The sequence below is a fragment of the Puntigrus tetrazona genome, chromosome 1 (assembly GCF_018831695.1).
Source record: "Puntigrus tetrazona isolate hp1 chromosome 1, ASM1883169v1, whole genome shotgun sequence".
Classification (NCBI taxonomy): domain Eukaryota; kingdom Metazoa; phylum Chordata; class Actinopteri; order Cypriniformes; family Cyprinidae; genus Puntigrus; species Puntigrus tetrazona.
In genome coordinates, this window is record NC_056699.1 from 7,357,373 (window position 1) to 7,373,810 (window position 16,438).

The 16,438-nt window shown below is 35.7% G+C and overlaps 1 protein-coding gene across 4 annotated transcripts in view; it reads right to left on the reverse strand.

Annotated features, from left to right (window-relative positions):
• sdk1b (sidekick cell adhesion molecule 1b) overlaps positions 1-16,438 on the reverse strand; it is a 167,320-nt gene that overhangs the window by 39,035 nt on the left and 111,847 nt on the right. For all 4 annotated transcript variants that reach the window (XM_043220344.1, XM_043261425.1, XM_043253963.1 and 1 more), the window contains 7 exons: positions 14,324-14,460; positions 11,664-11,811; positions 7,832-7,972; positions 5,846-6,027; positions 4,344-4,459; positions 3,876-4,071; positions 668-766 (listed from right to left, as the gene is read on the reverse strand). In XM_043220344.1, the coding sequence (XP_043076279.1) occupies positions 668-766; positions 3,876-4,071; positions 4,344-4,459; positions 5,846-6,027; positions 7,832-7,972; positions 11,664-11,811; positions 14,324-14,460 (1,019 nt within the window). The remainder of the gene's footprint in view (positions 1-667; positions 767-3,875; positions 4,072-4,343; positions 4,460-5,845; positions 6,028-7,831; positions 7,973-11,663; positions 11,812-14,323; positions 14,461-16,438) is intronic.

A 16,438-nucleotide genomic window follows, 5' to 3' on the forward strand; every position in this document is an offset into this window, starting at 1 on the left:
TGTACAAAAAGCATTCTTGTAGCTTCATAATATTATGATTGAACCTCTAAAGGCAGATGGCACTAATTCAGATTGTGTCTTTGATACTTTTACTTAGTAGTCACAAGCCTCCTGGTTTTCATCCTAAATAGCATAAATTGTGTTCCAAGGTTTGAAGAAAGTTTTTATGGCATGGGGGTAAGTGATTAATGACAATATTATCATTTTGGGGTGGAGTAACCTTTTAATTAGTACTAATAAACTGTTACCCAGTTTATTATAGGGACTAATTCTCACTATTAATTAGTTGCTTATTATTACGCCCATTATAAACACGTTTGCCTTTATTTAGTACTTATAAAGCACATATTCTGCTAATCCTACCCAATACATAAACTACCTTACAATCTATTAACAAGCAGAACATTATTTATTATATATTATATATTTATTAAGAGTTTTTTTTTCATATTTTAATTCTATAAACGTGGGTAAACTAAATAAATGAATACATAAAAGGCATCTGGAAACCAAAAGACAAGTTTAATGTGATCTTTATAAACCGAAAAGATGACAGCTTAATCTGCTAGTTTCAACAAAAGTCATTCCCTGGGACACCTTCACATGCAGCGCTGGAAAGATTAGTAAGAGTTCCTGTGGCTGTGATTGGATAATTGAGCCTGTTCACCTGTGATAATGCCGTTCTTGTCTTCCGGTTCCTGCCAGCTGATCCTCAGAGACGTGTCCAAGATCTCAGTGAAGCTTAGTTGAGTCACCGGGCCTGGTTCTGCAACACACATACATGAATATAATATAATATAATATAATATAATATAATATAATATAATAACTATACTTTGATGTAAAGTCTTTATGCTTCAGGACCTTAAGTAGATCTTAAATATGTTTTATGGATGCTATGCATTTCTGAGTACCTAAGAATACAAAGCTTGCTTTTTATTGTAAGCAGAAGGTCAACTACAGAGATAAGCACACAGAGACTGAATTCTTTAAACAACAGCTTCATGATTTTATTATCCGAGGGGATGTAAACCTGTGAATACACAGCAGGTTTGTCAATGCTCTTACCACAAGCATGTGTGTGTGTGTGTGTGTGTGCGTGTGTGTATGTGTGAGTGGAACAAAGCTTGTTATTTACTGGGCAGCACTTTATGGAAGCTTTCAAACCCGCTCATGGTAAAGGATTACCTTGCACCCTCAGTCCGCAAGATCGTAATACTCCCAACAAAGGGCTTGCTGCCGTGGAACCGTTGTATCACAAATGCAAATAGGCAAAAGCAAATTATGTGTTTGTTGGCAATTACCCTTACGAGTTAGCAGTCATTTAGTAGTTAATCAATCATGCATACACACCCCGCAAGACAATACATCTGACAGGCGAACATGACAGTTGCCTGAAAAGCACAGCGGTTAATGTGTGCGGATAAAGCTTCAATCTCATTAGATCTAACACGAGCGTGGCAAACCCTCATGCCCCGGACTGTCAGGCAGACCTTATCAGTGTGAGTCGTCACGCTAGACTGACAGGTTAATCAATCACGTGCTTATGAGAACGTATGACTGCATTCAATTCACCGCATTGCAGTTCAATTAATTTTCAATTCTATTTTTCAGAGGTCAAGGTTTAGCTGGTTAGCATGGCGACGCCAAGTAGATACTGCAAAAACACCAAAAGGATAGATTTTTTGAAATACAAATAGATTTTAATAGCCTTTTATTTTGTTTACTATTTTTATTTTGCTAACTTAAACTATGTTGCAAATATTTAGTCATTTAAAAAAAAAAAAACCTTAAAAATAAAAATAAACAGAACTATGTAAATGTAAAAAATAAAATAAATTTAAAAAATACTAAATAAATTGTTACTAACAAATTAATACTGAAATTCAAAAGAAAGTGGAAAATATAAAACTTGAATATCAATATTAATAAAAAATATAGCAAACAGATTTTAGCAAGAAACAGACTATCAATTATTAATAATTATAGAAATAATAATGTTTACACTGACAATATGTTTATTCATAAACAATATGTACAAAATGACTTAATAATATTCCCACAAACACAAGTTCCTATATATTACCAATACTCACACACATTTTATTGTAGCAGATGTTTTACCGGTGACCAATTACTTTTGGAGGTGTGAAACGTACTTAAAAGATCTATGAAAAATGTCACATTCGATGTTTATTTGCTGTACACTACTGCTAACAGATATATTCAGAGATGTTTATTCACTGTGCTTTCATTCCATTCTTTGGAAAATTGAATCTTAAAGGTACGAAACAACCAGGGATCCGCAATCAAAAGATCCAGTTAAATGACCAAACGAAGCGAATTTCCCACCTAATGCTTATACACGCAGTCTTTTTGGAACAAATAGATGGCTTAGAGATGAGAATGCGCATACGTGCGCAACGGTTTTTCGTGTCTAACCTGTTTGTGTGATTGAGCTATTCATGGGAAACAAGCTCCTGTGGCTCAACATTGCAGAGAAGACCCCATGCTGTTATCATCTGATGAAAATTACATTGTCTGTTAACAGCTGCACGCGAATTTGCACACATATCCAAGTGCACGCACACACACGGTGAGACAATCAATAGTGAGCACATGTGCATTGACTAACAGGAGTGATCCTGCTTCAATGATTGCAGGTTAGTCAAGGCTGATTCTCCGTGCCTGTGGGGTGACGTGAAAACAGCGCTTGGGTGGCCAATATATATTCAGCGAAAAGACTAATCAATGGCAATGTAAAAAGCACAATTACGTGGCAAATTGCGGCATGCATAGTGAAAGGGCCAAATTTCTCCTCCGTATCGATTCTGGTGGCTAGAATGTCAAACAAACAGGCTTGTTTTTGCCGAGAGATCTCTTTCTCAAAGCCTGTTGGACAGTTTTCAAGTAAAGAGCATACTGTTAGTCGATTGTCTCCAATTAAAAACAGACAGACTGTCTGTAAGAGTGTGTGGGTATCTGCAAGAGTGTGAAATATGATTTTACATGTCAGTAGTGCAAGCAAAACATTATATCCCAGAGGACACATTTATTGCTTAGAGGTTGCTCTTTCGTTGCTCAGGAGACTTAATGGATGTCTCAGTTGCTTTTAAGTATCAAATGTTTTCTCTCTTAGAATAGATAGAAACAAACGATACTTCTTTTCGGGCTAAAAGTAAGCGAACTATAACCTCAGAGTTATAGTTTACCCAAAAATGAAAATTCGTTATTTATTTACCCTCTGGCCACCAAATGTAAGATGTTTCTTCATGGAAAAAGATTTGGAGAAATGAATCATTGCATCACTTGTTTACCATTGGATGCTCTGCAGTGGATGGGTGCCGTCAGAATGTCCAAACAGCTGATAAAAACATCACTATGATCCTCAAGTAATCCACAGTCCATCAGTTTACATCTTGTGAAATGAAAAGCGGTGACTGATCTGTGCATATTTCTCTTTTGAGGAGACTTCTTTTTCCTAGAGAGAAAACTATATTTATTATTAGAGGAGTCATATTTTATCTGGAAGAAATTATTTTTTTTATTACAAAAAAATAGCTGATGGTTTGGAGTGGTTTGGATTACTTGTTGATTATTGTGATGTTTTTATTAGCTGATTAGACTCTCATTCAGACGGAATGAGCTAGTAATAATCAGCTAGTCTAAAGCGAACACGTTCACTTCAGAGCATCTATTGAAGTCTTTCCTGATGAAGAAACAAAGCCATCAAACACAAACAAAAACAAAGTGATGTAATGCTAAATTTCTCCAAATCTTTCCTGATAAAGAAACAAAAACAAAATCAGCTTAAACTCTCCTTGAATGTGGATGTGATTCTTGTAAAGCACCCATGTGTTTATAGGAGTACTCACTGTCAGCATGCGTCTGGATGAGCTCTGACGTGCTAGCTGGGCCATCGCCAGGCGTGGTAAAGCACAGCACTGCCGTCTCATACCACGTGAACTTTCTTAAATTGCTAACGTAACCATAGTGACGTGACCCGTGGAACTCGGGGGCAATGGTCACCATGGTAATGCATTCCGGACAGTGTTCGGGCCACACCAGCAGCTGTGACAGAGATACGGAATAACAATAAGACATACGCAGAACGTGATTAAAATACACTGCAAGGATTTAATTACGCAAATTCAAATTTATAGTCGCTGTTTTTTTTGTCAGGCATTTAGCCAATCAATCATGCATACACACCCCAGAAGACAATAAACCTGCCAGGCAAATTTAATTGAATTTTTTTTTTTTTTTACCTCCAACAGAACATGTGTCTCTCTTTCTCTCATATGCACAATCAAACACGGATTATCACATCTGTCTCTCTCTACCTTGTATCCCTGGTTGATGCCGTTGATGAACTGCTGGGGTGGTGGTGTCCAGGTGAATTTGATGGTGGTGGAGTTGAGAGCGATGGCACCCACATCTTGAGGGGGCGCTGTGGGGACTGCAGAGAGGAAGACAATTTAGCATGGAATTGAAAAAAAAAAAACTTAACAATAAATTAAAGCTAAACAGACAGAAAAAAAAGAATAAAAATGTAAAAAAAACAATTTACTACTTATCAAAACTTAAACAGAACGACTACTGAATATATATATATATATATATATATATGTGTGTGTGTGTGTGTGTGTGTACGCAGATATTTCTTAAGACAATAAATAAAGGTTGGGAAAGATATGGATAGGGAAAACTCTGGATTCTTGTGAATGCGGCCTAAATAAATAATGCTAAAATAACACTGCTCTGGATTAGCCAAAGTTTCCAGTGTTTGTGCTTAGATACTTAGATAAGGTACGTATTAGGAAGTAAACTAAGTCCTAGTGACTAATGTCTGAATGCTGAATATTTGGCCATTGTTTCTTTGTACTAATCTGATTTTGGACCAACTGAAAATGAGACAACAGTCAAAAGTCTGTCTCAGAGAGACTATATCCGTTGTGACTACCTGGATTTTGGAATTAAACATCTACCCAAACCTTTTTCCACACAAACGTACTCATTTTTCAAATGATTATTCGCAGTGGCACCGATAATCACATACAGATACACATGAACTACAGTTTGTATTCAAAGCCTTTCTTGTAGCCTATCGGTGCTATGCAGCAGGCCTGAGCGGGAAGTGGAAAGAACGAGATCATATTTCCATAAAGACTCAATGCCGCTTACACTTAATGCGCTTAAGATGGCCCCTTTAAGGTCAGGCCTGGCGAGTTGAGTACAGATTAGCTATCTCTCAATTGGATTGGGCACTCCGATTCGTCCTGCTGCCCTTTTCATTTCAAACACAATCACACAACAGCACAAGGTTACATTAGTGTGTCCGGAAATCTGAACTGGGACATAAATACCGCCTCTAACCACGTGTACAAAAGCATTTGTTCCAGTCTCTACGAGAAGAAGGCTCTGCGGACACTGGGTCTCTATTAATCTCTGCAGGAGTATCATTACACCAACGTTAAATAATATGAATAATCACGGCAGAAGGATCTCAGAACACCCCCACACTTCCTTGAGTGCGCACACAAATTCACGCGTATAAAGCAAATTAGATTAATTAATGGGCTACGGTCACTGTTTGCCCAGAGTCCATAAATTTACTCTTCTTAGAAATAATCTTTCAGATGGCCGATCTGTGCAGTAAAGCTGGCTAATGGATTTTACGGTTCCCATGGTTACTCTAGATCTTTTATGATATCGGTAGCTTAATGAGAAAGACGGTGTTTTGGACCCGAACCTCAAAGATTTTAAACATCAAGGTATCGCTCCGACTGATGAGACTTTGTGTTTGTGTTTCTGTGTGTGTGTGTGTTTGTGAGGATTGTCTAACCTCCTTGCAGCGTGTACTCAGTGACAGACTGGCTGTACACCCCCAGGCCCGCTCCAGTGTAGGCAGCCACTTGGATCTCATACTGCGTCCAGATGATGAGCTCTCCAATCAGACAGTAATTAATCTCTGCACTGGTGATGTTCTTCAGCTGAAACTCACCAGGCAGACCCGCCAATCTGTACCTGAGTGGGAGGGTGAGAGAAAGAGAATCATGTGTTTTTTTTGGAAGTTGATTGTGACCCTTTATCACACTCGTGTAATTTCAACTAGAACTTTTGTTACATTTTTTTTTTTGTAGGAAATGAAAGTGGCGTTTACCTCATCCCTCACTGCTACGGTGCTAGAATATTGTGGGTAGTTTCAGCACATTGCTATATGGTTGCTAACAGAGCTGGGATTTAGCTGGCTAAATGTAATCTTGATTACGTAAATAAATGCCAAAGATTAGGTACTTGTACACACTTAATGTAAAGGTGCTTCACGATGCCATAGAAGAACCTTTTTTGTATAAATGGTTCTATAAATAACCTCTATTTCACAAAAGGGTCTTTGTGGAGAAAAAGTGTTCTTCAGATTATAAAAAGGTAAGAAAGAGATGGTTCTTTAAAGAACCTGTGACTGAATGTAGTCAAAAAAATTCTTCTTTTATGGCACTGCAGTGAAGAACTTTTTAAACACCTTTATATAAAAGTGTAATTGGATTAAATAATTTTTTTAAATACTCGTAATTAGGCTACAGTTACTTTTGTATTTATTACATGATCACATATTATTCACCCAGTTGCAATAAATTATTCATAATTTATTAATTCTCCCTAATTCCTTTTTAATGTTCCTTTCTTAAATATCCTACTGCTTATATACACTCAGAACGTTTTGTGAACATTCACACAAAAATATAACTTAGTATGATTTAGTAACACTTTAGAACAGGGAACACTAATTCACTATTTACTATGACTTTTCCCTCAGTAATTTACTAATTTGGTGCTTATTACTAGTTAGTAAGGTATTTGCTATGTTCAGGTATTGGGTAAAATTAGGGATGTAGAGTAATGTCATGTAGAATAAGAAATTAATATGTGCATAATTACCAATTATTATAATAATATTTTAGTAATGTGCATGCTAATAAGCAACTAGTTAAGAGACCTTAAAATATAGTGTTACTGAATTTTCTTATTGTTTGTATTTTTTAAATTAGTATGGTAAAATATTATCCTATTTAAATCATTGTGATGAATGAGAAGGGCCAAAGGAATCTAAAAGTAATCAAAACATAGACAAAATACAATCAAAATGTAATGAATTAGGTTGCATCAGTAAAGTAGTAGTGATGCTTGCCTACCACCACTGAATACATGTCATTTACAAACCTACTGGAAAAAGCAGGAAAAACAACAGATTTTTGATTCCCAGAAAGCGGTTTCTTGTTTTAGTTTTCAAAGACATATTTTTGTCTATAAAATAGACATCAATGAGAACAGAAACTGCTCCACAGAAGAAAGCAAGTTTTACAAGTCTGGAATGAAATGAGGGTGAGAAAAACAGACACAAAATGACACAAATTTAATTTTCTGTGGACTTTCCCTTTAAATTCATACTGTAATGTAAGTAGCAACACATTGTACATGAGTGCAATGGGTTCTTAAAAAAAAAAAAAAAAAAAAGGGCTGGCATTAGGTTGAATTCATCAGTTGTTGACTATGCATAGATGAATCATTCAGAGTAAGATCAAGAGCATGCATTTAGAAAATAGATGCATTTCTCTGAACGGCAAGGTTTTTTTTTTTAGCAAATCTCTAAGGGTTTTAAGCATCTAAAAGATATACATATGATCGTATCTATCTGATATGTATCTTTAACAGTTTAAATTACAAGCTGTAATTACATTACATTCAAATTCAATATTGTGTACCAAAAGGTGTGTATAGACATCTATTTTATACATACTTAAAATTTTTGAAGCCATACATGAAACCATACCTGAGCACATAGCCCCTCAGGACTCCATTGAGCTGTGGTTCTGGGGGTGGCTGCCACTGGACCATGATGCTCTGGTTGGTACGGCCACTAGCCACAATGTTTTTTGGAGGCGCGCTGGGTGGTTCCTCGCGCAGCATCAGCCTGAGAGATAACATGAGAATCACATCATAAAAGATAAATATTTACACCCTGGAGTCTTATCTGAGAGTTTCTCCCAGTGGCATCGATAGTTACTAAAAGTTTTCCTGCGAGCTTATCCAGTAGTCCTGGGGAGATTGAAATTGATCTTTCTGGTTTGTGTGAAAGGTCTTTTATAGTGCAGGAGTAACTGAGAACTGACCCTGCTGGGGTAAACAGGGTTCGCTGGAATAACCTGGACTTGACTTGGCTCAGATCAAACTGAGGAGAATCATCACCAAGTACATTTTCACCTTGAGCCTGTTTAATAAACCGCTGTTCAAAAGTTTTTGACATCTTTGAAATAAATGAATACTTTTATTCAACAAGGATGCATTAAACTGACGATAAGTGACAGAAATGTTAATGTTACAAAATAAATCCATTTCAACAAATTATATATACTTCTTTTAAAAACTTTTTTATTGAGCAGCAATTTGGCATATTAAAATGATTTCCGATGAATTCGTGACACTGAAGAATGGAGTAATGGCTTCCTAAAATTAGACTTTGCCATCTCAAGAATAAATGACACTTTAAAATGTAACAAAATTCAAAACAAAATAAACAAACAAAAAATAATATTTAAAAATATTACAATTTAAAGCCTTGGTGAGCATAAGGGACTGCTGTTTTAATTAAAATTACTGGCTTTAAAAATGCACGGATAGCGCATCTGGTACACAGAAATGTACTTAATAAAGCCTTGAAAGGCTATTGTTTGGTCCCTAAATCTGCTTACAAATATTGAACCCTTATAGCATTTTTAGTTAGCAGACAACAATAAATATAGAGAAACCGCGGCAAGTGCTGACAAACCTTTAATTCAGCTTGTCTTGTTTCCTGTGATGTATACAATTTTCCAAATGAAACAAATTAAGCTTTAAAATGTAAACAAGCAAGGATATCAGCACATACCATATCCAAACAATATCAAAAATGATACATCAGCAATTCGATGCTATAAAGAAACCAGACAAATCTGCTAGTTTGACCCCATTAGTGTAAATCAGTGAACTCTTTAATTTCTCAGTTTGATCAATACCATAGGCTTTAGCTCTCAAAGTCTGTCTGCACGATTCTGGAGACTGTAGATCCCCAGAGCAGGCGATAAACAATCCTTCGCTCTAATCTGCGGTTTAAAGGTTATTAGCTTGATTAAGTGAGCAAGGCCTAAAGTGCCTCAAGCAAGCAATCTCGTAGGAAAGTTGCTAAGTCTGATTGATGCTTTGTCAAATAAACAATAATCATCCTAAACCAATTTAAAAGGCTTAGAAGCAGTTATTTTAGTCTATCACTGTTTCTTTTGCCATTCGGAAGGGGTGGGGTTGGATTGGGTATTGAGGGGATTTCTATTTTATTGTTTTTGTCATTACTGTGAATGGAATTAACTGTTATTTATTAATTAAGTGCTTAGTTGCGCACTGAGTTTGCTTTTGTTAAATTCAACAAAAATAAGCAAAAAAAAAGCTAGTTTGACATTGACTTTGTTTGTGGTGTGCCAAATATGGGCATAAGTCTAGACATGAAACATTTCTGATTGGAGCACATATTCTGGGAGTTATTATACTCTTACTTTGATGGTACTTTGCCAAAAAAATGAATGAGAAGAATAAAAGAAATAGAGATTTAAATTTTTCATATAACTGATGATGATCCTGACATTAATTGGAAACGAGGCCAAAGCAGATAGGTGCTCAAATTTTAATAAGTGCCCTCTCCATCAATATTTGATTTTTTGTGTTTCTGCTCGTCTTCATCTTCTCCGTCTCGCACTCCGCAGTCTTTTCCTCTTGTTTTAACTGAGTGTTTTAAATTAAACATTCAGTTTGAAAGATACGTGGTTATACACATAAAGATGGAGATTTTTTATTAGATTTAAACACTACTTTTGAATCAGCTAAAATATGTAAAACACATACAGGAAATTAGCCTAAATGATTGTTTTACACATCAGGGGTAAAAGTGAATAGGTTGAGAAATTAATTGGACCAACTCTATATTAGATTACCATGTACTTGTTTTTATTTTATTTATTTGCTTCTATTGATAAGTGTAAGGTTAGGGACAGGTTTGACGGTAGGTTTGGTGGGTTAAGGTGGGTCAACAGTTTAATTACAGACATCAATTACAGACATAATTACAGGTATTTTTAAAAATATAAGCACAAGGTAAAAACATGTACGCACACAAGTGCATCGCATCTAATGATTAATTTCAATGTAAGTAGTTAAAGCCACTTAATATAAAGCAGGACTAATTAAATCCCTCTTCTTTCATGAGGTCATTTACGCTGTTAGCAAGCTCACATTAGTTATGTTGCCTGTGACAGAGTTTCTGTATTTGCAGCAGTAATTTTGCTTCATGATTTTCGCATGTTGCAAAATGTTATTACCAAGCCCAAACATGGTCAGCTTACTTGCTGGGGTATTGAATATTGAGCTGATGTCAATAGTATAGTTAAAGATAAATCAGTGCATATTGTGTCCATCCAAAAGAAGAAAATAGTGTGAAGCAGAATGAACAACAACGAATACAGTCATCAGACAAAATGTCAAAGTTGAGCCTAAAGTATTGTAATTAGGGCTGACAATTAATACAATTTGATTCAATAAAATGCTAATTAAATAATCAAATCACACTTTATCACATAATCAAGACTCTTCAGTCTGCAGTGTCACATGATTCTTCAGAAATTGTTTTAATATAACATATAATAATAAGAATATTATAATAAGGTTCCAGTTCAACACCAATTAAACCTGAGCAGCTGAGCATTTCACAAAGTCATTTTGAGAGAAAATCTGGTACTATTGAATACAAACTGCCAATGCTGGTTTAATAGAGACTCGCTTTGAATGAAAGCTAAGCTGAGAACTAGGAAACAGCATGACAAGCTTTTTTAAAATGTCCTTGATGATTGAGCAGGCCCTTCTTCCCGCCTTTTAGCAAAGAGTGCTTGGCATGTGCATTAGCTTTATGCCTGTGGCTTGAAAAATAGCCATTTGAACTTTTCAGGACTTTAAAGTTCTTTAAGCGATTTGATTCGATTTGGAATGCAGTCATTGTGATGTGTGCCAATTTATGAGTGAATAAAAATTCACAAAACAAAATAGAGAACACAAAATGCAGTAGCCTCTGCGTGTGCTAAAGTGTCCTTCCCTCCAGCCAAGTTTCTATTTGACATTCTTTCACCGTGTGGAATTGGCTTTGAGAAATGCTATTTCTCACACCTTCATAGTGTTCCTGGATATGGGAGGTTTTTTTTGGCCCATGTGTCATTATGGCTCACGATCTGAGCCAGCGATGAAAGCTCTCATGTAATTCAATTACAATCAGCCTTTCTTTTGATAGGGTTCAAATCTCGTCCTCACATTTAATAACATTCTCTCTAACTGACTGAGGTCAAATGTAAAAAAAAAAAAAATACCAGTTCCAATCTGTTTGCCTGGCTATGTAACTTACTACAGTTAGAATTCAAAGGACTTTGAGTTTGTTGGAAACAAAGTTTATCTTGTTAGTATGGCACAGTTACTTTATCTTGTGCAGTTTCATGACTTTGTTAGACAAGATTTGTTTCTCTTCCTCAATGCCCTCAAAATCATTTATTGTGTGTACGATAAGCTAACAGGCTTTGATGCTTGTGACTGTTTACCTGTTGGTTTCCGCGCTGTACTGTCCACGTCCCACTTGATTGACAGCACACACTCTGAACTGATATGTTCTTGCTGGTGTTAAACCAATTACTAACAAATTAGTTAGTGCTGGACTAACATCATCCATGTAGACCTTCCATGGAGAATCTGTCAAGAACAACAATCGGAGAAAGCAAAGTTTATTAACATATTATTTAATAGGTCACAAATAATGCATAGTAAATTACAATGTTCACATGGAAGATGTCGTTATATGTGTTGATAAGCAGTGCTGGAGAATGTTACTCCATAAAAGTAGTACTCCATAAAAAGAAACTACTTGCATTACTATTTAATGGTCATGTTGTTGGCTTTCTCCCAGGATGACTACTTACAACGATTTTGTCAAGGTCCTATGAATTTAACCAATTAACTGGTAATATTTTAAATAGGGATGCACAATATTTATTGGACAGATAAATTATTGCCCGATATGGGTAAAAATTATGTAATTTTTATTGCTCTGTTGCGGTTGTGGTTCCAGTTGTGTTTCAATGTAAGCCTTGAACGGTACAGCACGATTACAAACCGTTCTTGGCCCGGAAATCTCGCCTATAGAACTATGCTGTAGAGTGCGTGACGTCTTCATTCAAATGATCTGTCATTTTTCTCTTGCCTGGCTGCTAGTTTTGTCATGGTTCACTAAGCACGCTGTTTTGAGCAATGTAAACACAAATTAATTTCTGATCATCCTCCATAACGCTGTGTTATTTACACCTCATATCATATGTAAATATTTCCGTTACCACGACAAAGACTGACGGATTCGCAGTGGAAATCAAAATCGTAAATGCAATGGCCGGTTCTGATCAACGTCAAAAGGAATGGTTTTTCAGAGAGAACTGTTCTCCCCGATAGTGGAAAAGTAGCTATGTCTTCGCCGGTCTGGAAGTTTTTCTCGGTGGCAGAGGATGACAATGTGTCAAGCTTTAACACAAGAAACCTTATATATACGTTCCTCATCCCCATGCACTAAAAGGGTTGAACAGATTCATTTCTTTACGTATAAAATACTTGAATATAAATGTGTTGCTAATGAGTTGTTAACTGCGGATAAATCATAGTTCTGTCATAGTTTTGTTAAACCATTTGTTACAAAGTATTATGATGCCTTACACACACAAAAAAAAAAAACATTCGAAGAGTCAGGACTGATGTTTGCTATTGTAGTTAGACAGATAAAATATCAGTTTTATCAGTGCAGCTTAGATTTTGTATTCTCCTGGGTGCACAAACAGCAGATTATATTGAAATTATCATATAAAAATATTAATTTATTGGTTATCGGTATAAGAATCGAGCACAAAGACTTAATTATCGGTTATCGTATCGGTTAAAAATGTTCATATTGTGCATCCCTAATGTTAACGTTACAAATACGATTTGTAATTATGTGATTACAAAGCAGTACATTTCTTATAATTATTAACAATGTAATAAGAATATAGTTCAGTAAAATACATCCAATACATAAACAGAGGACGTCCTAATTGTAAATATTAAGAACTGTGAATTGTAAATTGATATTGTCTATACAGATTGGCTGATGTTAATAATAATCTCTGACTAATTTTTCTGGACAATATTTATTTCTGCTACTACCACAAACTCTACATCATACAGGCTCGCTATAATGCAAACATTACTTATACATGTAATAAGTAAGAATAAGGACAACATAGCCGTTTTTACCATATTTATTTATTCTGATTAGATTATTTCACAATCCTAAATACAACAGGTAAAATAAAGTGTCAAAGGGGAGTATTGTTTTTATTTTTCTTATTTTACTTGATTTATTATGAGTTGTCTGAATCATCTCTTTCTTTACAGCAGTTGGGTAAATGATGAATCTGACCGTGCTGTTGTTTATTCTGGAGGCGTTACTACCCACAACACCCAATATATGAGAGTGTGCGTTTGTGTGTGCGTTTGCAGTACATTAAAAATGATGGGAAGCAGATCAATGAACAATTTAGATGGTGAAACCACTCAAGCAGACTCAAGAGAAGAGAAGACAGAAACTATGAGCAAATGCAAAAAATAAATCACAAATTCAACAGGAACAGTAAATATTAAGCCGCGGGGATGCACATGAATACCAATACAGACACACGCACATACACTCACGCACAAAAACAACAAAAAAAGAGTGTGTGATTATTTGGATTTACTGAAAATCAGCTCAGTGTGTTTGTGTATATAAGGAGAGAGAGATCTTGGTGTTTATTAGACATCCAGCACCTCTGCCCCACCCACATTTTTCATTGTCTATCCTTTGACGATACACAAATCAATCTCTCTCTCTCTCTCTGCGTTTCCTGTCACTATCTCTTCCAGCATTCATCTTCTACCAATAACGTAGTCTTGGCTTAATACAGTGAAAACAAACCTCCTCCCACTACCCTCCATTACAATCAACTTCCATTTCTCTTTTCTTCTCACTCACTACAGCCCGCCTATCTGAGCTTAAGGAAGAAGACAGCAAGAGGTAAATGAGAAAGACCTTCTTCGGAGGAATCCACTGGCTGCAAACCAGCTTAATTGAAAGCTGCGGCAAGGGTGCATTAAGTTTAATAAACCATATGCCAAAGCTCATATAAATAGCACACACACTTACTGTTTTCAGAAAGCTCAATGATGTAGCGCAGGAGAGGACTGTTTCCATCAAAGGGCCGGACCCATGATAGAAGAACCGTTCTGCTGTCTGTCTCATTTAAAGCCACCTGCAGGTTACGTGGAGAATGGGGAAGTTCTCTAAAAAAAAAAGACAAAAAAAGCCGAATTAGCAATCAAAAAACACTTACATGCATTTTGAAAGTACATTCAACCACAATTCAAATTTGAATTCAATTCAGGGAACGGTTTTCTATCTTTGTAATGTTCAAAGCGGCTGTCATAAATGGCAGTACAGAAATGAGCGGTTCATTTATAAATTTGCACAGAAGACAGAAGACAATGAGCGCAGTGCTGAAAAGGGAACGTTTTTAAATTCAGATCTACAAAATACTTCACCCCAAAAATCCTCAGGCCAGCCAAGTTGAAGTTTTTTCATAGGACCATATTTGGAATTTATGCAAATAAATAGATCTTCTCAAGTGAATGGGTGACATCATAAATCAAAGATTAAAAAGCTGTTAAAAACTTCACAATAATCCAATGCAAAGCTTCATGTTTGTAATAAACAAAGCTGTTTAAACTTCCACCTAAAAGAGCTAAAGTCCTCTATCCATAATGACGGCACCCATTCACGGCAGAGTATCTTTTGGTGAGTAAGTGATATAAATATAATGCAATTTTTTTTCAAAACTGTTCAGATGAAAAAACAAACATCATCTTGGATGACACCTAAGATCGTAATTTTTAGAGGAACATTTTTCCTTCTCAAGTAAAATATTGTATTATATTTGCTGTAGTTTTGACTTGTTTTTCTATTTGGCAAGTCGGTATTAAAGAATCATTCTTGTCTGTTGCACATACGGTGTGGGAATAAGTCATGTTTATTAGGGTTATGAGTTCAAATCCCTTACCTAAACTATGAGCAATACTAATAGAGACGCGGAACTCAAATAGCATAAATAGCCCTTAGGCTTGTATGTTCAAATACATGTGAGCCACTTTGTAGATTTGTGTCTTTGTTGTAGAAGCACTTTCAAATCGGTGCTTCTGGGGTTCTGTGGAGGACAAATGGTGGGTAGATAGAAATATCACTCAAAAAGAAAAAACTGCAAGCAAAAAGTGTTCTTTATGTCTGTAAGGGGTTTGTGGTGTCTCAATAAGATCCTGAGCAGCTTAGGTACAAGGAATACTCTTTCACAAAAAGAAGTGCTATATTTCTGAGTTACTAGGTAGAACTTTAGATTTCTAACATTGTGTGTCGCAAGAGCAATAAGAAAAACCTGTTGGCTTAATAAATATAGTAAAATATAAGATTTACTTGTGAATAATGAGTATTTAAATAATAGTTCAAATAAAGTCCAAATGTGTGCTTTCATAATGGTGTTGTAGTATTCTATATTATGCAATGAACACAAAAAGAAGATATTTTGAAAAACGTCAGATTCATAAAGATTTGTGACAGTGCAAACCTGATTACTTTATTGCGTATTTATGTAGCTTTTTGGTCATTTTCTGAAATTGAGAAAGCAGCACATATTGTTAAAGTGCAGCATGAACATTTTATCTAGTCCATAGTTGAAATTCATCAGGATTTTGAAAAATTTGAAGCTGAGTAAAATGATAGATGTTTCATTTCTACGTGAAACATTCCTTTAACTTTACTTTCTCCTGTTGCAAGATAAAAAGTTTCATTGTTTCTTCAACAGCATTACATTCATGAAAACTACATTACAATATCACGTAATACAATTATGTCCTTTGCAGATGCTTGTAATATGTGTGTGAGAATTTATGCCCATCTGTCACAACAGCCTAAATATGCAATAACAGCTAATAATGTTTTAAGCAAGGAACTGCTCTGCCGTTGTCTAACATGTGGTAATAAGAGGACCTGTCCACTGCATGAGATTAACTTGAAAGTCTGTGAAATCACATTAGCATGTGAGGCATTGCCTCTCCTTCAACCGTCTGATGAGTTTTCTTTCGAAAGAGTTTGCAGGCTGTAATATTAAAGGTAGGAGTATATTGTGGTGCTCTGTTATCTTAATGCGATTGTCAAAGGTATTATTGTTATTATTCAAATCGTATGTGTTTTCAATTTGTATCTCATAATTTA